Source organism: Thermobia domestica, chromosome 13, assembly GCF_964235325.1.
Source record: "Thermobia domestica chromosome 13, izTheDome1.hap1.1, whole genome shotgun sequence".
NCBI classification, from domain to species: Eukaryota; Metazoa; Arthropoda; class Insecta; order Zygentoma; family Lepismatidae; genus Thermobia; species Thermobia domestica.
In genome coordinates this window covers 217,651,960-217,678,392 of record NC_137466.1, presented here as the reverse complement: position 1 = coordinate 217,678,392, position 26,433 = coordinate 217,651,960, and the positions used below count along the sequence as shown (strand labels likewise).

Genomic DNA, 26,433 nt, shown 5'->3' with positions numbered 1-26,433 from the left:
AAATTTTTACCCCCTACCGAATCTTCGCATTTAAAGCCATCTTGGCCAAAGTGACTGTGTCTGTTAAGAGATACTACAGAGTGGTATCAATTTATAATATAACATTTGAGTTTGTCTTTGAAGTAATCAATAGCCGACAGGGAGGTAATAATTTCCTAGGAAATTTTTACCCCCCTACCAAATCTTCGGATTTAAAGCCATCTTGGCTAAAGTGACTGTGTCTGTTAAGAGATACTACAGAGTGATATCAATTTATGATATAACATTTGAGTCTGTCTTTCAAGTAACCAATAGCCGACAGGGAGGTAATAATTTCCTAGGAAGTTTTTACGCCCCTACCAAATCTTCGGATTTAAAGCCATCTTGGCCAAAGTGACTGTGTCTGTTAAGAGATACTACATAGTGGTATCAATTTATGATATAACATTTGAGTTTGTCTTTGAAGTAATCAATAGCCGACAGGGAGGTAATAATTTCCTAGGAAATTTTTACCCCCCTACCAAATCTTCGGATTTAAAGCCATCTTGGCCAAAGTGACTGTGTCTGTTAAGAGATACTACAGAGTGGTATCAATTTATAATATAACATTTGAGTTTGTCTTTGAAGTAATCAATAGCCGACAGGGAGGTAATAATTTCCTAGGAAATTTTTACCCCCCTACCAAATCTTCGGATTTAAAGCCATCTTGGCCAAAGTGACTGTGTCTGTTAAGAGATACTACATAGTGGTATCAATTTATGATATAACATTTGAGTTTGTCTTTGAAGTAACCAATAGCCGACAGGGAGGTAATAATTTTCTAGGAAATTTTTACCCCCCTACCAAATCTTCGGATTTAAAGCCATCTTGACCAAAGTGAGTGCATACACTGAGAGATCACATTCAATTATATGAATTTTTAATGTGACTTTTGACTTTTCCTTTGAAGTTACCAGAAACCGACAAGGGGGTAAAGATTTCCAGGGGGTAAAATTTTCCAGGGGGTAAAACTTTCCAGGGGTAAAAAATCCCTGTGACACCGGCTCTACCATATATACAGTGGCGTATTTACGATTTTGTTTCTGGAGGGGCTTTGCTAACTTTCGGGGGGGGGATTTGCCTGAAAATGTGAAAATTCTGCAAGATATTTCATATACTTTACTATAGTAAGTAAGATTGAGTTGAGTTGAGTTGATTTTAGTTTAGCGTCCCTTTCAGCAGCGAGGCTATATGAGACGTGGACCTACTGATTAACGTGGAATCCGAACCACATGAGCTCCCGCCGGGAATCGAACCCGGGTCTCCAACGCCAAAGGCGCGTACGCTAACCGCTTAGCCACGGAGAAGCTCAAGATTTCGGGGTGGGGGGCTTAAGTCCGGAAGCCCCCCCTAAATACGCCACTGTATATATGCAACACGTGCATTTGCGTGGAACGGCAAGCTTGGATGGTCCGGCAAAATCTGTCATAAGTATATTATTTAAATTAAATATTTCTTGTTGGAAACAGACTTCATGATGATGGTAGTTACATTTACTAAGCTGACCTTCTATTTGAATACTACATTCATAAATTATATTTAGTTTGCATTAGTTTAGGCCACATGGACAATGCTAAAGCAAATGGTCGAATAAATCCGAGCACAAATTGCTTGATTGTTGTCAAATGCAAGAATTCAATTCTCGAATAGTAGTGAATATCTGTTCCATTTAGTAAGTTATCACAGTTTTGATATGAAAGTAGTCTTGTTTTTGTCAGAAGCAAGTTCCTTATCATTGAAGATAGAAACAAGTTTTTTTAAAAAAATGTTAGTAGATGTAGAAGAAAAATCGAGAAAGAAAGATAAAAGAGCTAGTTGCACTGGAATTGCAAACTGATACATTGAGATTGAAGCTCGATAGTGAATTCTATAAAAAGGATTACCACCTTTCCTCTGCAGGTGTGTTTGCTTTATCTTTCACTATCATAATAGATTAACATTTAAAGAGAAAAACAGACACAACGGAATTGCATTTTTAGTAAGTATTTAAGCCTTTCTGAGTGCGACTGCACTTACCCTCACCTTTGTTGTTCATGCTGGAGTAGCATACTTAAAATCATGACTTCTAAGATTTGTTCTTCTGAAGAAAGGGGGAGGCGGCAAATTATGCCATTGCACGAGGCGACAAATTGACTAGGACCTGAATATAGGATGACTCAATTTGAAGTAATGCAGGGTGTTTCAAAATTAATATTAGGGTTTTGAAACTTTGTAGTATCTATTACAATTAACTTACAATTATAAATATTATATCAAATGAAAGAGCAACTCAAACAGTTTTGTACGCACGCATGTACATGCATTGTTTATTCTGTCTGCCGTTAGAAAGAGCAAGTAGCAAAGATGGAGACGAGAGAGCAGAAAGCTTTTTGTGTTTTAATAAAAACTGAATCTGTACAGTGCAATCGTCTGTGTGAAGAATATTAAGGAGACGCTTGCAACTACGTCTTTATTGTTTGCAGTTGCTACAGGTCTAAAGCCTACAGACTACGGTTTACGTGCCAATTTCGCAAGTGAAATATTGCTGCATAACAATGAAGATTTTCTGGATCGTGTCGTCTTCAGTGATAAATCGACTTTTCACCTAAGAACTAATGTGAACACTCATAATGTTTGCATCTGGCCTCAGCAAATCCTCAGGAGATGGTACAGTTCAAACGAGACTCCCCTAAATCGAATGTGTTTGTGCCATATGGCGGAAAGTTTATGGGCCTTTCTCGCCTATCGACTAGATGTGAGCCGTGTGACGAATGAATCTCACATTGAACACTTGTAGCAAAGACTGTTTGAGGTGCTCTTTTACTTGATGCATTGCTTATAATTGTACGTAAAATGTAATCAGTACTACGAAGACTTAAAACCCCAAAATTTATTTTGAAACACCCTACATTTTTCACCAACAGTGTTGGAACTAAGATGTAAAACGGAGAGAAAATTTTCCTTATAAAGTTATTGTTACAACGATATTATTATTAGTCGAGACTATAACTACAACAACAACACGAGTTAGTAGTCAAAAAAATGTAATCAAATGTATACTCGGTGGCCCAGGTGCCCAAAGTGGCACACACAGGTGTGTCACTTGTTTAATCCGCTCCAGTGTGAACACTAATTAAGATATCGAGATATTATTCTTGCAAAATGTGGTTGGACTATAGTTTATCATATTAATTTCTTTTTCTTCTGGTGTCGAATTTCCTTCTCAAATTTCACCCCAGTCAAAAATTCGAGAATTTTCTAATTTCGAATTTCCTTTACTTTTTTTCCTTGTAGCTTCCTTCGTTGTAAAAAGACATCCTTAAGACTTGGCAGGTAGATACCTCGGATGGATACCTAACTGTTGACATCAATTGGACGGGCCTGCGCGCAGTGTTGCCAATTAGGAAAATTAAAATTCTCCTATATTTGGGCAAAACATTAGAAATTTTTTGTTTATAAATCCGTACCTATACGTCCGAGTGCAAGTCAACTTACGCCAATCGAACATTTGTCCTTACTTAACAAACAAAAGTACAACTCGTTACAATGGGGTAATTAGGGGGCGCACGTAAAATTCGTATTTATGTTCTAGCCGTTGATTTTTCTAGTTTTTCCTTACTTTTCTGTTTACCGTAATATATTTTTGGTAATTAGAAGCTTTGTTCCTTAAATATCGCCATAATACTTGTAGGTTATATTAGTGGTGTACCAATGTTTAATTTAAGATAGTTTCCGTTTGTTTGGTAGCAATGTTGCCAGCTACAGAATATTTTAATTCCAGATTTTAGGGGGATATTTTGGAAAAATTATCAGTTTTGTCTCTATTATTTCCCTCTTGTTTGCTATATCGGAACAATCGTACCAGTATCTGGAAGTCTCGTCTTTGCTCTACACAGCGCACTATAGAAAGTTTGAATATGATAATTAGGGGAAGTACAGTTGAGGTTTACAGTGGACCTTGTTCTCTAATTGGAGAGATAACTGTGATTTTTTAAAAGGTAGAATGAGATATTTTTGTTGACATGTTTACTTTATTAGATATCGTCACAATACTTGTAGGATATATTAGAGGGATACCAAAGCTTATTTTAAGATAGTTTGTGTGTGTCTGATAGTAGTGTTGCTAGCTACAAAAAATTTTAATTCCAGATTTTAGGAGCGAATTTTGGGAAAAATTCCCTTTTTTATTTCTATTATTTCCTTCTTGTTGGCTACATTCGAACAAATGTACCAGTATCTAACAGCCTTATTCTTAGCCTACACAGCGCACCATAAAAAGTTTCACTAGAATAATTAGGGGAAGTACAGTTGAGGTTTATAATAAACCATGTTCTGGAAATGGTAAGAAAATGGTGAATTTCTGGGGTAGAATGAGATTTTCTTAAATTTCATGCTTACTTTGTTATATATCGCCATGATACTTGTAGGATATATTCTTGGAGTACAACGGTTTATTTTCAGATAGTTTTCGTCTGTCTGATGGCAGCGTTCCAGCCAAAACAAATAATTCCCGCTATTAGGTGAAAAATTCGGAAAATTTCCCTTTTCCCCTCTATTATATTACCCTCTTTCTGGCTACATTGAAACAAACATACCACTACCTGAAAGCTTCCTCTTTGCCCTACAGAACGCACCATAAAAAGTTTCAATAGGATAATTAGAGAAGCTGTACCCCGGCATATTTGATTTTTGCTTCTAAGGCGTAAAAAGTGTCAAATTTCATGTGTATGACAGAATTTTTTCTTCCTCTCTTTGAATGGAAGCCAGCGACTTCAGAATTTCACTGTACCTTGTCAACACACCAAAGATTTGTTTAGGTGACTTGAACCCATATAGCAGCAGTGGTGCTAGATACAAAAAATTTTTGAAATTCGGTTAGGGATTTTTTTGTAAATTTTCACCCCTACATTTCCCTCAATAATTGCCCACCCGTTGGCAACACTGCAATGCAACTTACACCAAAAAATAGCCACATGTATTTTCTTAAAAACAAGGCCTTAACCATATCAATCGAGTGAATAGTTTTTGAGCAAGAAGTCACTAACTGGAAATGTAGGAAAACACCAAAAATGACCTGGGGCCGAAAGGAATAATCACACAATTTTGCTCGTATAGGTTCAAAGAAACAAACGATTTGTAAGTTACGAGGGCTTCGACTCAAGTTCTGTTGATTATTTCAATAATCTGCAACATAAATCAATAAATAATAGTTGCCAGAAAAAAAACAGACTTTTGAAAAAAAACATTAAAAAGAACGATGTTTTTTATTGAAAAAAAACTTCACAGAAAAAAAAAACGTTTTTTTACAACACTAAGTGTCACTGTACTGTGACTTTAAAGAAAATAAAATAAAAACTACACCGATATTACATGGAAGATGTGGGACAAATGAAAACATCTTTGTCTTCTGCAGTCAGTCCTCCACACGCCCTTGCGTATTTCGCTGCACCATGCTTGGTATTGATTTAGTAGCCATGGAGTCACAAATACTGAAATTACATTTACAAAACAAAGTGTTTCTAGACGGATACAAAATAGCTTGTACATTGCTGTAAACAATCGGCAATGTTCTGAGTTAGCACAGTATTAATAACGGATTCTTACCTCTATTGAAATAATAACGTCCTTCCACGGAACCTTCCCGAAGCAAACACCTGGAGTATTGGACTTGTCTAAGAACGTGGCACATAATAGAGGCGCATTCTAGCGGATTTCGTTGGAAGCGTCCCAGCACTGAACACGGCATATTTAGCTGGAGTGTCGTATATACCTGCAGTTACCATACAATATTTGTATTTTTGTATGTGTGATGAAATATCAAAATATATGTTTGCAGGAATTCTGTATCATTGTGACAAGAACACAACAGGGGTTCTGCCCATTTACAGGTTTTTTTTTTTTTTTTTTTTTACATTGTTATGAATGTTAATATAGGCCAATATCGAAATATTGTACTCAGAGTTCGATTTACTTCAGAAGATTTTCGAACAAGCGTGAGAGAAGAAATATTTCTCGTTGAAACTGTTCTTAACATTAAAAAAACTCCTTTATCTTTATCGTTGCAGTTACACAGGAAGATACAGGTAACAAGGGAAAGAAGAATGAATTTGTCAGGGAAGAGAAGAAATTTCGTATAGAATTTGTGACTCTGCACGATTGTTTTTACTGATTTAAGATTTTGTACGATTCCGACCAAAAAGTAATTTATTGTAGACAGAGAAATGATTAGTTTCAAATTCAACTTGCAACTTTTGTATGCAGTGTTTCCTAAGCCATTGACTTATAACAAAGATATTTTGTGGTGAAGCAAGTTCTTGTCTACCTGTATTTTATCTCATATTTATTTTCGAATTGGACGGAGTGCCTGTCTTAAATACGTATGAACTGAAAATAATTCCTATCCGTTATAAAGAGATTATTAAAATATTTTAGGAAAAGGAATGTCAATGTGTATAGATGAGAATGTTGGTTGTGTTCCCTACTTATATACTAGACTTGCTAATCCGGCCGTCAGTAGTCTGTCCTCTTAAGTAATCCGGTCTTACGTCTGACGTCTGCCACATAACATTACAACAATCTATCAACGATTGTATTTCTTTATACCAAGGATGTTATAAATAGAGGATCTGCCCATATGTATCTTCAGCCTATTAAATCGATGAAGCCAAAAAACAACCGAACATCGGCACGTCTGATTGGCTACTCTCGTTTCTGCCATCGTCTGATTGACTACTTTCGTTTCCGCCATGATTGTTGGCTCAAAACATTGCGATCCTATTGGGCGGAGTGGGCAGAGTAGGGGGGGGGGGGCGAAACTGTGACGTATGGCTTCAAGATTTTGTTGTAAGGGCAGATCCTATATTTTATAAGATCCTTGGTTTATACTGTACCAAGTTACAAAAAAGAACATGAGAGTAGGGCACTTGAAGTTTGAATTAAAAAACTAGCTGCTATTATTATGTTTCCAAACAAAGATTAATAGAACTAAGAATATTTCTTGCCTGTGGTCTGTATGAGCAGACTGCTGATGAATCATCCTCAAAGCATTGAGCCCAATGATTTCGCCGGTGTGTTTATGCACTGCAATCACTGAAATCTTTTCGTTGAAGCATTTCTTTAATACATTGTCGGCATCCGCTATAGACTCTGGCTTTCCCGCCATTCCAAGAGAGCGGAACAGTGGCTCGTCCGTTGCATAATTCTTTTTGAAATGCTCAAACGCTTCCTGCTGCCGCTCAGAGGGAAGATATTGAACTACAACATTGTGGTCCTCGTACAAGATCGTACTCTTCGGAACAGGAATACTTCCCATAGTCTAGAAAGAAACAAAGAAAATGATTTTCAATTACAATTATAAGTGCTTATACAGTAGACATTTTAAGGGAAATAAAGTGATATTTAACATAATCACGGGCATCTCTGTTTGGGGGGGGGCAAGGGGGACGCGTTTCCCCCAATATTTTGAGCAGACACACAATGTAATCATACTTAACTACGTTCGTCTTGTCTGAGTACTAACACACGCCCTCTGTAGACGCTATGATCAGCCATAGCAGTTTACGATGACCGATTTATGTATTTCACTCAAATGAGATGTATAAGGGAGTAAAATAAAATGCATTTCCACCAGTATCTTATTTTCACGTTACAATCAACATAAATTGAAGATCGAATATGAAAGAGATTCTATGGACGCTAAAGTTGAAGAATTCAATTTGAAGACAGCACAAAGAAGTACAATTAGCTTCCATTGAGTAAAATAGGTGAAAGCTGTTTAGGCATGGGAAGAAAGGAAGTGCATGTAGTGTTTGTTGATTTCGAAGACTTTTCATTGGTTTACTTTGGTAGTTTTAATGAAGATACTGAAGAAGCCTGGAAGATAAGCTCAAAGGTTCGGAAGAAACCCATGTATAAACCAAGCATTTAAAAGTCAGAATACAAGAAATGGTATAGGATGGCGAAATAGAAGGAAGTATTTGACAAAAATTTTGCTTCCAAGTACTATCATTTCAAGTGCTATAATTTAATTTCTAGAAGATTAATATAGTTAAGGACTAACATAATTATTTTAAGATAAAATGGTTATTACTGCAGGATGAATCGAAAAGTAACATGATGGCAGGCAACACAAAGAAAGGCTCTGAAAGTAATATGAGTTGAAAATAAATACGAAAAAGAAAGGCGAGCAAGCAAGTTCTCGAAATTAGTACTTTGAAATGAACGTAAAACTTGGAATAATGGACTAATGAGGGCCACTGCAAATAATGAATTAAATGAATATAATTGGAAGTAATTAAAAACATACTTTAAGACATTGTCGGAGAAGAAATTATATTCTCTTCGAAGGCGAAGAAATTATCTAACAAGCATATTGTATGTAAACTTAAATTTGTGGCAAGTAGCCTATAATGGGAGAAAATTACGGGGAATTGCATTGGTAGAGATAGAAGGACGATCCCGTTAGCTCATAATTCAAGTAGATTCTCATGCACTTATCGTTTTAACGTAAATTTTGTTGAGGTCTACAGCATTCTAGTTATCCCCCCTCCCAATTTCAACATGCCAGAAACGCCCATGAACATAATGTACTTCTGTTTAAATGGTGGTATTTACGAGGGTCGTCCACTAAGTTATCTACCTAAACAGGAAAGGAGGGACGGAGCATAATGGCGCCTGACACACACACCAAGGCCACTGTGGGAAACCCCGCTGCGGAATTTGAGCTCAGTCGAAACAACGCAGTGGTCGTGAACAGAGACTATGTTATGCCGCGTAGCAAATGTTTGCCGGATGGAGCTGTCCCAAGACTTGTTGGACTTCTTTAAGGAGGACTAAGACTGGTTCAACTGGTGCCAGGGGACGAAACCTGGTTCCACCACTAGGATCCTGAGAGCAAGCAGGAGTCCATCCAGGTTCACCATCGAGGTATAACAGGCTATTTTCCAGTGGTTTGCAGACCATGACAAAGACATTTTTTTTCTCTGGGATTTCTCCGCCGCCCACAAAGTGGTGACGGTGCATATACTTCTAAGGGGATTACGTCCAAAAAATAGTGATGTTCAGGTGAGCCTATCTGCATTCCGTCCTGTCTAGATAGATAACTTATTAGACGCCCCTCGAACTTCCTAGAAAACAATTAAAGTTTCCAATATACTTAAATTAACTTATTTAGTTAAATGTAATGCTGTATATTTCATGATATGCTTTCTGTGATTTTAAGAACAATGGAGGTGTGGCGTTGCGGGGAACTTTGTAGCTTCGGAAAAAAATCCATTTCTTCGGGTTACCCTTTAAAATACTGGTAGAAATAAAGTAGTGTAGACAGAATGTTTAGATATTCGGATGATATTGCATTGTTAGCAGGCTGAGAAAATTGAATCAGAACTAAATTAAGTAAAGGCGGTGCTTTACAGCAAATTCAAAATAAAGATCAACAAGAGCAAAACCAAATTTATTGCATTTGAAGGAATTTTGATACCAGGGGGCAAATAAGAGATGATAGCTATACATTAGCTCAGCCTGAAATATACATACATCTTGAAGGACAGGTGCACATTAGAAGTAATGTAATATAACAATTATCTATGCATAAACTGCAAAATTTCACTAACGAGAGTAAATGTACTATTCTATGGTATTATAGTATTTTAAACGAACTTTAAAAAGTTCGTTATTGAATTCTCTATGTTGTGTCTGTTATTTGTGATCTTTTCAATTTTAAGAGTCTTCATCCCGGCGAAATTAAAATACCGCTAATTTTACAGTAATTATATGATATCTTCAAATAGATAAAAGATAATTGAAATATGGAACAAGAGCGCCCTAGACAATATTATTTCGCGTGAGGTGCCGTTACCACAAGTCACCTAGTAGCTTTCCGTTTTCAGCCGTTTAGAAACGCGAAAATAAATGCCGATTTTTCAAAATGGCTCGAAATCGAAAGCAGATAAGTGAGTCGTGATAACGGTTTCTCAAGTAAAATAATATAGTCTAGGGCGCTCTTGTTCCACATTTCGATTATCTTTTAATCTATTTGAAGATATCACATAATTACTGTAAAATTAGCGGTATTTTAATTTCGCCGGGATGAAGACTCTTAAGTCCTCCATTCGATAGAGCATCAACAACTATCTGAGAAAGTGATGGAATTTCTTGCGTTACTTTTACCGTTCTCGAGATATTGGCCAAAAAATGGCCGACTTCCGGAGATTTAAGGAGCCATATCTCGGGAACCATAAGTTATAGAGAGATGATATTGATGTTGACCAATACCTAAGAGGATAGTAAATATTTTGGTACCAAATAGTAACCGGTTGCCACTGTCCAACTGGCCACTGGTTTGGCCAGTAGCCATCACTTAATATCGGTACCAAAATGTTTACCATCCTCTTAGGTATTGATTAACATCAATATCATCTTCGTATGACTTACCGTTCCTGAGATATTGGTAAAAAAAAATAGTTCTGATTTCTGGAGATTTATGGAGCAACTATCTCGGGAAACGTAACTCATAGAGAGATCATATTGGTGATCAACACCAGATTTGTTTTTACACGTAGGAACAGTCACAGTTCTTCTCTTTTTCCATCTCTCCATTCTTTTACAGTTCGCACTGGCAGTGCTCTTGGAGCATTCTCAACTGTTTTCTTTTTTTAAATTAATTTAAATACTTAAGCTAATTTAACATGTTTTAACATGCAATTGAAAGGTGCGAACCTCTTCAAAAATTCATGTGTGTGTGTGCAATTGCCCTCTCTCCTCCTCTACTCCACCATAAGAATGTCTATGCGTAAAATCCTAAGTACTTCAAACAAATAACATATTCGTACAATAATAACAGCGCTATAAAACACAAAATAATAATAATGATAATAAAATGCTTAAAAGCAGAGAATAATTTATTACTATTACCTGTAAAATGTCTTTGAAAACCGCGACAAGCTGAACATAATTATTAATGGCTAATATAAAATTATTTCCATTGTAATTTTATGAGGCATTAATGTTTGGCTAGACGAGACTCAAAAAAAATACTCATAATAGTAATAAGTTATTTTCTGCTTTTAAGTTCTTCATTATTATTATTATTATTATTATTATTATTATTATTATTATTATTATTATTATTATTATTATTATTATTATTATTATTATTATTATTATTGTTATTATATTAGTGCCTTTATTATCTTCTGGTTTTAGTGCGATTTTTCAAATGGGTTATTTCTATATTAAATTTGTTTAAAGATGTTTAAGGTGTTTCTCACAGTGGATTACAGAAAAAAGTAGACGATATTCAGGCAAAAGTTGGCCAAGACCGGGATATAAGCAGCTATGACATCGCAAATGACCTCAACATGTGTCATCTAACATCCATTTGTTAAAACATTTAGAGAAAACGCGATACAAAGATGTTTTAACCCTTTAGTTTATGCAACCCATCTTACTTCATTGACTTTCTGGTTGCCGCACATTTCACGGTGTTTTTCAACGTGCAGTAAAAAGGTATTTGATCATTTAATGATTAATTAATTAATTGCATAATTTCTCAATTTTTATCAAGTAATTTGTACGTAAGAACATTTCTTGGGAATGATTTATTAGATTAATGAAAACGGCATCAAAATAGGACGAAACGTTTCTCCACATAATCGCGAACATACAAACAGGTCAAACTGACAACCTTTTTTTTTTTTTTTTTTTGAGTCGGTTTAAAAGAAAAGTTTCTGACCAAAAATATCGTCATGGAACTGAAGGAGGAAACCATAAACTCTAGAAGAAGGAAAACGGAGAATGGAAGACTTCGAAACGTGGAGCTATACAAGAATGTTGAAAATTAAACGTTGGTGCATAGGGCGACGCAGGCTCGTAGCTAGGGGTTAGCCAGGAGAAGGGATTAACACTCCCTGGAATTTCAGTTGTTCATTTACACAAATACAATTTATTTATTTATTTGTCATCAACACAACAGGCATAAGCCTAATTATTAGAGCAACCCACATTATGCTTTATTTTTTTGTTTAATTATGCTTTATTTTTTTCCAAATTATGCTTTATTGTTCATTTCAATCATTGTTTTACATTCATCGTGTATAATGTATAATATTTACTATATATTAAATATTCTAAGTATCTTGATCTATTTATTAATATTTTATGCAACCAATTTCTTTCATATTTAATTAACTTTCTACTTAATGCACTGTAAAAAGATATCTGCTCGAGTCAGTTTTTCTTATCACTTGTGTGTATCTTAGAGGTGCATATATACAGAAAGGGACAGTAAAATATGCCACCAAAAAGTACAGAAAGTGCTCAAGTTCAAGAGGTACACATAACAATACAGTGTGGAGTTCTTGTATACTATTCATTGTTGGCGGAAAGTTTTCTTCTTTTACTTTTTTTCTCCACACCAAAGGATTACACCGAAAAGAAGTTTACAGGAATGAAAATAAGCTTTTCATTGTTGCATTGTTATGTTCTCAATGATTTTGCGTTGTAAATATTGGTTTTACAAAATATTAATACAATATGTTAAACTTGCAGTTAACAGAATTTTTCAAGAATTGTGCTATATATTTTAAATTATGCTTTATGCTTTATTTTCTAAAATTATGCTTTAGTATGCTTTTCAAATTAGTTTTTTTCTGAACTCTTAGACAACCACAACCATGTTTAAGGTACCAACCGTATGTGTAAATTGCTATTATGCTTTTTGTGCTTTTGAATTGCTCTACTAATTATGGTGTTGGTGTATTACAAAATACATTTACAATAGCTTCCTTAAACATGTAGTTCATATTACATATGTCAGTTTCTTTGTTTTCGATACATATTTTGCTATAAGTAGTGCATATTTTTCCAAATCGGTGGTTTCAATAATATGTTTTTCCTTGCTTTGTTGCAATAGAACAGGCCAGAGTTGTCAGCACGAGTTTTAAGTGTCGGGATATGGAAATTTAGTGTATATATCAGATTCGTACAATTAAACTCGTTTTGTACTATTTTATGGAGGAAAATGAGATGTATCACGTTTCGCCTTTGTTCAAGTGTAGGGATACAGAAGTTGCCTATTAATGTTAGATAATTTTCATATGGCAAGTATTTGATAAATTTAGATTTGACTTTTTCCAGTTGGTGTCGGTATTGCTGTTGTGATGTGTTCCAGATCACGGCAGCATATTCTGATTTTAATCAGACATAGGACATTACGACTTCACACATTTTTGTTAGTGTGGTAATATTGTCAAATTCCTTTCCAGTTCTAATTATGAACCATAACATCTTGAGAGATTAATTTGCTATGTTCTCTATATGGTTATTAAATGTCAGTTTCATGTCAAAGGTAATTCCAAGATTTTTGACTGAGTTTAATCTATTTAGTAAGATCTTATTCATTGAATACTTAAAGTCTATTTGTTTTTTGTTTCTAGTAAAATAATTAATGTTACATTTCGATAGTAAGACTATCCATGGCTTTGGATTAATTATTTTAACAGAGGAACAATGATTATATATATATGTCTGTATTTTCATTTATTTTCGATAGTGTCTGAAGAAGGATATGTTAGATATCACAAACCGTTACAAATTATAATTTAAAATAAAGTGTGTTTTAAGCTTTGGTCAGTGTTTCTTTTGTTAAAATTGTTGCATTTGTTTAGAAATGAAATGAAATGAAATCTTTGTTTTCGTCCCACGGTTATGCCGGTTAGGCTAAAAGAGACGAGTGATGATGAGTAATGAATGAAATGGTGGAATAAAGAAAGTGGGAGGAAACGGGAGAGCCCCGAGAAAACCCACGCACACGGTGTTTGTCCACCACAAAGTTCACTTGGCGGGGGCTTGGATCGAACCCGAGATCCCAAGTACCAGAGGTGAACGCTCTACCACTGAGCCACCGCGACCCCTACCTTTGTTTATGTTTACACTCAGTTTGTTAAGAGAACACCAGTTAGCAATATTTTCCATGCTGCAGTTCTACAATAGTTCTAACAATTAGCAGTTCCTGCTATACACCACGCGAAGGAATTGTATAGTGTAATATTTTCTCAATTAATTCCCAATCAACCGGAAGTGGTACTAGATTTCTACTACTGCTGGCTTTAGTAAAGACATTACAGTTAAGATAGAATATATTCTTGGGACGATTCATTAATTACAGAAAACCCTCTTCTCGCCAAGGGTGGATCCTAGGGAGCCTAAGAGGCTATAGCCCTCCCCCCCCCCTTGACGCTCAGGTTTACACTGCATAAAATGAGCTTCAATCCTGCTTTACACTGGATAAAACGGCAAACTATGGTTTGGCCCCTCCCTTGATCATATCCTGGATCCGCCACTGCTTCTCGCCATGTATTATCGTGATCAGCGTTAGAAACAAAAGGTGATAGATTTCTGTCACTTCTGCTTTGAATAGAGAGTTAAGAAAGAAAGTGGTATTCATTCTTAGAAGGCTAAATAAATTCCTCAAATACGTTTCTCATTATTTGGGGCCGCGGTGGCTCAGTGGTAGAGCGTTCACCTCTGGTGCTAGGGGTCTCGGGTTCAAACCCTGCTCCCGCCAAGTGAACTTTGTGGTGGACAAGCGCCGTGTGCGTGGGTTTTCTCGGGGTTCTCCCGTTTCCTCCCACTTTCTTCATTCCACCATTTCATTCATTACTCATCATCACCGTCTCCTTTAGCCTAACCGGCATAACCGTGGGACGTAAAACTCAAAGATTTCATTTTCATTTTCTCGTTATTTCTTATTGTTTTGACTCTCTGCAGATCAATATTGAAACCTGAAGTTTTAGTGGATTCTATAAGTTCTGCTTTTAGTAGATAGTTAAGATGAAGATGAAATATTTTCTTAGTCAGTTGCAGAAAACCGCTTTTCACTAACTATTATCGTTTTTGCTCAATAGTGATCAACGTTAAAACCGGAAATGGATTATTATTTTTACCACTTCCTGGAAAGAAAACAGTCAAGAATATGAAGCAAACTCAAGTTAGCACTCCTTAAATTTTATCTTCCCCCTCCTGTCTTAACGTTCTGGCTAAGGGTCTGGCCTATCGAATGAAACATTCCTCGAAATGGTAGAAGAAAAGTATAAAATATTTTAGATTTACTTTGCATGGTTATGCTGTGTGGGCTAAACGAAGATGGCAATGAGGAAAATGGTGGAATAAAGAAAGAGGGTGGAAACAGGAAAACTCCGAGAAAACCCACGTATACAATGCTTGTCAACCAAAATGTCCGCTTGGCGCGAGCTGTGATCGAAATAGCGATCCCATGTGCTAGATGAGAACGTCCTAGCACTAAGCCATCATGGTTCAGAAGAAAGAAGGCCTATACTGATCACTATTTTAAAAAGAAAGAAAAATAGGCTGATTAGAAACGTTAGTAAAATACGGAGGAATCACGCTATTGACTATGGAGGCAAAAGAGTTGCAAAAAAAGGTGGCTCAGTGGTAGAGTGATTACCTCTGGTGACTGAAGTCCCTGGCTCGGTTACCGGCCAAGCAATTTGTGGTGAATAACATTACGTACGTCGGTTTTCTCGAAGTGCTCCCCTTTTCCTCAACATTCTCATTCCACCAAATGTTTCATCATCGTTCACTTCCCTTAATCAACGTCTCCCTTAGCCTAAAGAACATTATCATAGGACGTTAAACTGAAAGAATTCAAATCGAAATTCCCATATATATATATATTTTCTCAGCATACAACAATTCAATTCTTTATGTTGTACGGTAACGGGAAAATAAATGTGGAACATTGATTCTTAAAATTGCAATCTTCAAAAAGCCTGGAATTTAATAACAAAAAAAGCAATTTTTTTTTTCTATTTCTGAGCCCTTGCATCTCTAGGTGAAGATAGCAGAAAGTATAATATTGAGAGAAAGACCGAGATTTGGAGTCTAAATAATACATGCTATACGAAAGAAAATCTACAAGTAATTAAAAATCCGCTTGAGGTTATCGAAGTTTAGAAAGTTCGTCACGCCAGTCAGAGAGCTTATTGACCCAGGAGGTAGAAGAAGAAGAAACAGCAACAACATACTGGAATTTTCTACATGTTATCGATACCTATGTTCATATTGGCCGAGTTATTGGACATTGAAGAATAAAAGAATGGAAAAACTACTTTAGGTCACTGTACAAGAAAAGACTCGGATTCCACCTGTATTGGCGAAAAAATTATTAATAAAAATACGATAAAGTTTGATAATAGTTACCTCCAGATTGATGGAAATCTTCTCAGCTGGTTGTGAAAATGCACCCGAAAAACCTGCAGGAAGTGTATTCATTGGCAGACTGTGGCGCCACCCTGTGGACTAACTTGTAATCTTGAAGCAATAGAGTTAATTGACGGCGTGTCTGGTTTATTGACTTATGTAACAAGAAGGTTCATTAAAGCAAGATGTGGGATCACTGGAAGCTACACCCCATAAAGCAAACGGCGGCGTGTTTATGTATAAATCTAAGAAATAAGGGTGTCACCCATTTTATGAGCAGTAGTTTCCTTGTCAATCGTCAAACAAAATATATTATTATTTATTGTTGTGTAATTTTTGTAGTAATAGCAGATGTTCTTATATATTACAGTGGTCCGTTCTTTTTCAGCATCGATGTTATATGAGAAGTGACCTACAAATTTAAAATTTAATCCGAACTACGGTAATACATTCCAATTTTTAGTGCTCTCCCTCCGAGAATCGATCTCTGTACTACGCCATCAAAGACGCACGTGCTTACCACTTGATCAGTTATAAAAGACTTTTATAGTTGTCTATAATAATATGGAATTCATAATGTGTTGTTTCAAATTCTTGGTTTATACAAATCCATTTTCCCTGCAGTGGCTTATCTAGCCCGGCGCCGAGGGGCCTAGGCCCCGAAGTATTTTTGAGCGGTGTAAATTTAACCTATTATTTATATGTTTTTTTTTTAAAGTTTAGAGTTAACTCATGATAAACTTATCATAGTCTGGGTTCTGTCCCCCCCCCCTTATAGTTTTGCCACTAGATCTGTCTCTGCTTCCGTGAGGAAGTGCTATACATTTTGGTGTTGATTTAATGTTGAGATAATTAAACAGTTATTCGAATTCGGATTTAAGAGAAATGAATGGAATTTAATCTCTAGTTTGACGTCCTACTTTTATGTAAGAAGCAGAGGAAGATTCATGATGATAATGAATGAAATAATATGAAAAAGTTAAAGAAAAAGAGAGAATTAAAAAAAATACATGCGGGAGTCATTGCTTACCACAAAGTCTAGTTGGGCAAGCTAGGATTGAACCAAGGACCGCACACGTGAGAAATGAAAGCTTTACCACGAACTATCGTGGTTCTCAGAGATAAAAGGCTTTGCCAAAAATAGAGCCTTTGGACTGACCATACATCACTCAGCTGAATGTGCTCCACCGGAGTGCGCTCCATTGGAACATTCCATGAGCCACGAAAGTGGAAGATAAGAGCCCGGACTTCCAAACTATGTCCTGGCCTCGCAAAATGAGTATATTAAGCTTGTTTAATACTTACAGAAAGTATACGATGTTTATCGTTCAAATCTTTCAGTTTAACGTCCCATAATTATGTCTTTTACACACACACACACACACACAAAACATGTGGCGTACTTAAAAACATAGGTTACATCTGTAAACCCTGTAGTTTTGGACTAAACGTGCAGCAAAAGTATAATTGAAAAAGTATATGTTATATGTACTTTTCGTATAAGTGTTCCGAATAAACTTACTTTCCGTACGAACGAAAGAACTGTATGTATGTGATCAGAATCTCACATATAGATGTATGTATACCGGTATAGCATATAGTTGACGTATGTAATATATATATATATATGTATGTATGTATGTATACAGTGGCGGATCTAAGGGAGGGGCTATAGGGGCTATAGGTCCCCCCTTGACGCTCAGGTATACACTGGATAAAATGAGCTTCAATCCTGCTTTACACTGGATAAAACGGCAAACTATCGCTCAGCCCTTCCCTTGATCATATCCTGGATCCGCCATTGTATATATATATGCTCTCTCTCTCTCTCTCTCTCTCTATCTATCTATATCTATATCTATCTATCTATCTATCTATCTATCTATATATATATATATATATATATATATATATATATATATATATATATATATATATATATATATATATATATATAGAGAGAGAGAGAGAGAGAGAGAGAGAGAGAGAGAGAGAGCATATATAGAGCTCAATATATATGCTCTTCCTCTTGAGGTACTTCATCTGAATTCCGTAGTAAATATAAGGATTAAGTATATTAGTACTATATACCGCTGTCCAGATAACGGATTTTTCTTAGTGTAGGTTACGAGAGACGAACGTTTAAGGCTAATGAATGATGATGGAAATATTGGTGGAATGAGAATGCGGGATCAAACAGGAATACACGATGTTATCCACCATAAACTTACCTGGCCGGGGTTCGAACCAGAGACCCCATGCACCAGAGGTAAGCGCTCTACCAGTGACCCACCCGCCTCCCTATACAATGTTTATAATAGCATATGAAAGAAAATAGTCCACCCGGCTGGTCTAGTTGGTAGCGCTTGTGCCTTTGGTGCACGTAGCCTGGAGCTCAGTTCCCGATGGGAGAACTCAAAAAATTTAATTTCTAAATTATTCACTTTCACTAATCATCCGTCTAAAGGGCGTAAGCGCGGAAAGTTAAACTTTAAAAAAAACGAAAATATTACGAAACAGAAATTAATAATACACTTCGTACTTTCATTTGCTTAACTGGATGCCCATAGTTACGAATTGATCACTATAACTATTGCATGGCAGCAGTGGCGGCTAATGTTAGCGTTGCAGCGTTGCGCAACGACCAAAGTATTACAAGAAACATATTATTATCAATAGTAGTAAAGAACAGAAAAAAAATACTTTTTAATACTCGCATATATACATTTTAAATAACATATTTTTTTTCTTCTGTAACTGTCCGTGCCGTTAATCCGTTTTAAAAAGCGAAAAATAATCCGTCACAGAGTCTCTAATTTATGTGTTGCAGCGAGCATACAACGACCAGATTCCTTCAGCGCGGCAATTGGAGCAAATGTTAAGTCTCCTTTCCCCTATCTCAGAAGTTAAAGGGACTGGTCGTTGCAGTGCTTCTGCAACACAGCACGGTTTCCAGTGAACGAGAAGGTTTTTCGCTCTAAATAAGAGTTCTAAATTTTCTTTCACTAGCAATTAACAAGTGGAATTTGATTTTATGCATTCATATTTTTAAATTACGGGACCATACTGAAGCAAATCAATATAATGACAATTTAAAGAAGTGATTGTAGAATTACAAAATAAGAAAGAAAATATCTAGTAGAGGAGAACACAAATGAAAGTAGATCCGCATTTACAAGTTAATTCTTAGCTTATATTGATAATGAAGGCTTCTTCTACAGTAATTTGTGAATCAAATATTAATAAGTCAGTATGTAGAATCGCTCCCCCACCTCTGTGGATAGTATTTTAGTATATACATATTTCTTTTTATAAAATAAGTATATTTTATACTCTTGATAATTTCCACATAAAACTGTATGATAGGGAACGCCACATTGAATTTGGGACTAGTTAGCAATGCTCAGGGGCGTATTCACGAGGGGGGTCCACCGGGTCCGGACCTCCCACAAATTTCGAAACTTGACTAACATTTGTAGACTCTCTTAACGAACTATACTTATTTAACAGAGAAACGATTGATGTAGGCTAAATATTTTATTTTACGCCTCATCATGTACTCCTTCTTTTCTTATAGAAATAATCGTTCTATCATTTCGTTTCTAAAAATATAGATGACAGTAAGTAAGAATTACTTATCGTCTTTTCGGGTGCAGAATAAGGCAGGTTCCATATTATATAGACGTATTAGACCTCTCTCAAATACTTTGGACCTCTCCCAGTTAACACTTCTGAGTGTAGAACTGGCCGTGCTGTTTGTTTTGATGTTCTTTGATTTTTTACTTCTGTTACATGCTGATCCTTCATCTGGCGGGTTTCGAGGTTTCCTTTCCAGAACATATCACATTGGTAAGCGTTGTTTCGCCTCATATGGAAGTATATTGTGTTCATCGTGCAGTGCGTAACAACCAAGACGGATGATTTGGAATGTAGTTTTTTTCTTTTACGCACATGTGTGTGTGTTGATGTATGAATATGTGACATTCGGAATTCATATACCAGTACCTCTTTTGTATCAGCTGTTTTGGTTTTTAATTATTAGGTTTAACTTTTTGTGTGTGCTTTAATTCTGTAAAAAACCTACAAATTCTGAATGAATTGTATACCATAACTTCTGTAAATAAGTTACAAAAAACATTAACCAGCTTTCAACTGAGGAAAAAATTGCAATTAAGACTTAGACAAAAACAAGTAAAGGGCAATTCAGAAGAGTGTTCGAAAAAAATCCAGTTTAAATTTACAGGATATCTTATGGCAGTAGTGTTGTTTGCACCAGATACATTTCCTCAATTGATTTTAAATTTTCCTGGATAAACTGTGAACAAAGTGTGTTCAATGTACGTTTTTTTTATAACACTCATCTCTGCTACGAACTCTCTTCAGTCAACGCTGAAGAGGAATTCGGATCACTGTGAGGGACTGAGTTTGCTGGGATGAATCATTCGCAATAATCTAGAAAAAATATTCAGTGAATCTACAAAGCTTCTGAAATTAATATTAACTGTACCTATGGCGTCAACAAAAGACAAAAAGTTTTTATCCACATGACAAAGAATTGACACTTTCAAGGAATTGAATGTCCCAAGAAAGGTTATCACCATTGGTTATGCTTTCCATCGAAATAGACCTGACAACAAGAATACCAGAGTTCAACCAGCATGTATTAGACAGATTTGCTCCAATCAAAAAAGAATAATGAACTTACGAATTAATTAAGGTGATTAATCGGATAAAATGTTCTGCATTTTTTTATTTTTTAAAAACAGAATTTTATTTAATTTAACATGTCACATAGCATTTGCATCTAAAGTTATGCTGATTAGTCAATGAGTCAACTTTATATCTTCTGTCTCTTATCGTTCGTACTGCAACACCCGAAACCACAATCCACCGGCCGCCACTGCATGACAGTGTCTGATTCCGTTCTTATTTTTTCTCAGAGTTCGTTTCTTAATTATTTATACTCCTTTAACAAATGGACTTCCATAAACAGTTTCTGTTGCTTTATGAATAGTTTATTCGTACATTTTATTCAATCTGTAATGCTAACATCAGGCACTGACAAAAACCATATTTGAAAACGATACCATACTGGAATAATAGATTATAAAATAAAACATCAAAAGATTCTTAAATATTAGCTTCGATTAAATATTGGCCTATGAAAGCAGTGTATTTGTGTTTCTAATTTAGTTTATTAAAATCACCTATATATGTACACACAATACTATTTCTATCAAATTTCGAAAATGATCGAAGTCATCTGATAAAGGTATTTATTATTTATTCTCACCTATTTAGTAACGTTACCTGTCCACTTACAACTGAAGGAAGTAAAGCAATGGGCTAAAATGTTTCCACATTGGCAATTTAAGTTATAACACAATTAAGAGCTACTGTTTTACTGGGTTAGTAGCACATTTATACCCAATTACAACTGACGAACATAGTCTAATTTCAGGTTTTGTTTAGGGATGGCCAGAACCGGTTCCTGGCGGAACTGGTTTTCGGCTCTGAACGGACCCGGTTTTTCGGACCCAGGTCTGAAACCGGTTCCTAAGATCCTGTTCTAGAACCGGGTTTTCGGATCGAGTTTGAAACCGGTTCCTAAGATCCTGTTCTGGAACCGAATTTTCGGATCCAGATCTGGAAACGTTTCTGGAACCTGTTCTGAAAACCGGATCTCCAAGAACCGGTTCCTCTCGCCGGAACCGAAACTTTGTGGCCATCCCTAGTTTTGTTTGGAAGAGGAAGAGGGAGAATGAAAGGTAACAAGCTCTGCCGATATGATCAGTTTTGCCATTAATATATTATTACCCTCAGGGGCGGATCCAGGGGGGGGCGATCGCTTCCCCCAGAAGAGGACGCTTTCTTATTTTGTATATATAAATAAAACCCATCCCAAAGTTTGGAGCCCTTAAAAGTAGCAGTATGACAACCCCCCCCCAGAAGTCGGTCCTGGATCCGCCCCTGATTACACTATTAATTAAAATGTAATGGGGAGCATGGTAGCTTAATGGTAGAGCTTTTACTTCTGGTGCGTGGGGTCCCTGGTTCGATCCCGGCCCAGTAAGTTTGTTGTGCACAACATGGTGCGCATGGGTTTTTTCGGGGAACTCTCATTTCTTCCCACATTTTGATTCCACGAATTTTTTCATCATTATTTACTTGTGTCAATCATCCATTTCCCTTAGCCTAATGGACATAATCGTGGGACGTTAAACTGAAAGCTTTTGATTAAAATGTATCTTTCTCGAACTCAGAAGGGGACAATTGTCGCAGTTCATCTCCAAATGACACCCCTGCTCAAGGCCGGATCTAGATTTCTGAGGGGGGGGGGTGCACCAAATAACTGCTAGTATATTTGAATTAAATTTGAGATTTCTAAATGTCTTTCGGCATATGTGGTGTGAATAAGGAATTGCCCTGGAAATGCTAAGTGTCTGCTCTCGATGAATCCTTTCGCTTCAACCTCCAGAAAATTGTCTGAAACCAGTGGCGTATTTATTATTTTGTTTTGGGGGGGCTTTCTTAACTTTCAGGGGGAGCTTTGTCTGAAAATGTGAAAATTCTGCAAGATATTTCATATACTTTACTATAGTAAGTAAGATTTCGGGTGGGAGGCTTAAGCTCGGAAGCCAACCCCTCTAAATACGCCACTGTCTGAAACTATTGATTTTTTTCAAAACTCAATGTTACCTTCTCACTTTTGATAGTGTGTATTTACAACGAAGGGAGGGGGTGCACGTGTACCTTTGCACACTCCTAAATCCGGCTATGCTCCTGCTACCCAAATATAACTCAACTTACTAAAACTATGATGTAGTAATTAAAAAAAAACATAATATGTTGGAACACAACAGAACAAAAGATGTAGAAATTTACAGTACATAAGCCAGTGGTTCAACCATTAATTCAGGGTCCTACTTTGACATAAGGGTTTCGGTGTTTTGATTAACACAAGCCGAACGTTACAAGTTTGACACAGAAGCGGTAAGAACTAGATGTATGAACGAAGGAACGTAGGAATAGATGCAACGCCAGAATATTACTTCAATACATACCTTGCGTTAGTAACTCCCCAGTCAATGTGGTTAACAGAAGCTACTGCAGTATTAATATTGGTAATTAAATAATTTATCCCTGATTCGCCAAGCCTTGTAACACTATTTTAGTAACCTCTGGCCAAACCTGTTACTTATTCGTGTAATAAGTTCCAGAGTCGTGATGGATAGACTTACATTAGAACTGTTTATAATTGATTACATGTTCTAAGCAAGATAGCTTACTGCATTTAAATATCCTTGTTTTCAAAAGTATGGAAAGTGTAAAGTTATGTTTTTCTTGTAACATTTGTTTTCTGTGTATTTCAAGCTGCAGAGATTCTTATAAAATGGCGTCAAATGAAGAGCATTTAACACAGTATTTATTTACGTTCCTGTTCATTCCATCATGCTCGTCTTTCATTCAGGAAGAGTGACTGCAAAATCGCAACATCTAACTCGACAGTTTTCCCCTTACTCGTTCTTCTTAACTACTTATACTGTACATAGTTTAAATCACATACTTTACTTTCCTTCAAAACAGTAACTTCCGTTTATCTAAAAGGAATATATGTTTTTCGTAAATAGTTGTTTGGTAGCTCGACACAAAACAACACAAAAAGAAATTATGACTAACATCTGTCTATACTTCCGGTAGCCGTGTCAGAAAGTCATTTCACCACTGTCATTTTAACAATTTATTTCGAAGTATGATGGAGTTGAAGTAATGCCTGTCTTATTTCAAAATTTAGCACAACTCGGCTAAGCCATTGTGTTGGATTAGTACTAGCATTTTTTACTGAATAATTTTAACATGCACAATCTTTGCGAGTACATTTTCATCTAGAAAAATTTAACATGCAATTTTGTTCGATTATAGTTGCATTTCCTTTCTACTACTCTAGGAGTCATTGAGGTCAAGGGCACCGATTTCTCTGTAAATTTGGAAGGGGGGCATTCAGATGCAGGAGGTATATATATATGAAGATTTTAAGACAAATTGCACTCTAATTATGTCAAATATTGCATATTCATAAATACAATATGCAATTCATAAATACAATAGGGAGCCCACATCAGTTTTGGGTGGGCCGGGCTCCCTCGCCCCCCCCCCTCCCAGGATCGGCGCCCTTGATTGAGGTCTAAGTTGTTTGCGATTTCCTTAAGAAAATCATCTTTCAAACTATAATACATTTTTTCTTTCTTGCTAAATTTCACGTGAGTTGATAAATCGGTGTAGGCTGGACAGAAAGTATACGATCATTTCTGCGACAATCGCTAAAGTGAAATTATCACGAATTATCACGAATCATAAATTTTCAAAAGGCTACTTATTGTGTTCAGTTGTTAGCAGCAAATAAATATTTAAAAACTTTTTTAAAAAAAGCAAGAACATGCATTTGGATCTTCCACCCCCCAACTATAAGGGACAGTATTAGCCATAAACAATGTTTATATTCTATTCCAGATTATTAAGCTCCCTCATGGCTAAGAGGTTAGCATACGCACCTGTGACGTGGGGGCCTGGGTTCGATTCGCGGCGAGATCTCATGTGGTTCAGATTCCACGTTACGCTGTAGGTCCACGTCTCGTATAGCCTCGCTGCTGAAAGGGACTCTCTAAATTGAAAATCAAATTAAATATATTCCAGATAAACATAGTAACCCTAGGAATCTAGAGTTGTTTTAGATTACAGGTCACCCTAATGGATTAATCCACTCAATAACTTTGCTATATAATTAAAGGTACAGGAGTTATTTTAAATTTTGTTAACCCAAAAACATCCAAGTACTTTCCTACATAGTCACATGAAACTAGTTTTCTTTACAGAAATCTGCAGTAGGCCTATTCTTTGTCCATGTCGAGCTAACCAAGTGTGTAAAAACAGAGCCATCTGCCGTCAATAATGCAAAACTGTTCCCTGGTTGAGCAGTGTGGTCAGATACACACTTTATTTAATTCGAAGACATGGGGGATAAAATTACTTTTGATATTCTGTCTATATAACAGTCTGGTATTTAGGTTAAATTTGTTATGATGTTCGAAATTCAAATGAAATTGTTCCATGTAGTCCCAATGAAGGAAGAGGGCTCCTCGGATCCACTAGCCTGCTTTCTCAGGTATCCATGAACTATTTTTTCATCACTATAGCAAATTGCCTAAAAAACTATAACTATCAAATAACTAAAAACAGACAACTGGCTTATAACATTATGTTGGAATTTTCTAACAAAAACTAGCTTATGGGTTCAAGAAACCTCCTCGCTACTTGGGCTGATAAAACAATTTGAATCATAAATTCTACGATAAGTATCTCGAAACTAAAACTGATGGTAATAAGGCAGTATAATTTGCAGATGGAGGGTAATTACTTTGAACATATGATAGTACGGGCACCTCAGCCCCCAGGATCTGGGTGGCTTTTCTCTATATTTGTTTATATATCTGACAACGAAACATACATGTCTGGCCGGACCCTCCCAACGTTATACAGAGATTGACACTACCGCTTAGAAGTATGTTTAAGCTATATAGAATCTTACCTTTTCTTTTCTGTTGCACCGAATCAACTGACTCAATACCTGTGTCTCTGTCTTCGCCCACCTGTAATTCTGTTTTCCTCCTAAAATCTGAACATTTTCTAGGAAAACATTTCTTTTTCTTCTTCTGTTTGAAAAGAGCCCATGACTGCACATAAGGAAATACTTCGCTTCGAAATATGTCAAGGACGGAGCAAATATGTACTTCAAATTTCCTCCTGCATCAACACCACCGTTTCAGAATACCTTTGGCTGGAAGTGATTGCTGTGGTTGAAACATACATAAAGTTATGCACCTAGAAAGCAGCGGTGGGAAGTACCGAACACTACAAGTGATCACAAGGTTATGACATTGGTACATGTGAATGTATATAAACAGTAATATTTTCAGAAGATGCTCTGAGGGGAATCTTTTCTCTTCAGTAAAATCTTCGAAATCGATATTTCGAAGTTTGAAAACGTTGATCGATCTATTGAAATATCGTACAGCCCTAAATATTCTATTCTCTCGTCAGTAACGCTAACGCATTTGAAACTAGTCTCAGTGCTAGCTGAACAGTCATTAAAAAAACCAGAAATATCTGTTTTGTCCCTACAAACATCCCTTCTATATGCAATTTCCTTTCTCCTTGGCC

General features: G+C 36.2%; 1 protein-coding gene across 1 annotated transcript in view; it reads right to left on the bottom strand.

Annotated features, from left to right (window-relative positions):
• The window catches only part of LOC145669031 (arylalkylamine N-acetyltransferase 1-like), a 44,518-nt gene extending 18,613 nt beyond the window's left edge, over positions 1-25,905 (bottom strand). The window contains exons 1-2 of the mRNA XM_081737378.1: positions 25,802-25,905; positions 6,999-7,312 (exon numbers count right to left, since the gene is read on the bottom strand). Coding sequence (XP_081593504.1) covers positions 6,999-7,309 — 311 coding nt within the window. The 5' untranslated portion in view covers positions 7,310-7,312; positions 25,802-25,905. The remainder of the gene's footprint in view (positions 1-6,998; positions 7,313-25,801) is intronic.
• Positions 25,906-26,433: the final 528 nt, after the last annotated feature.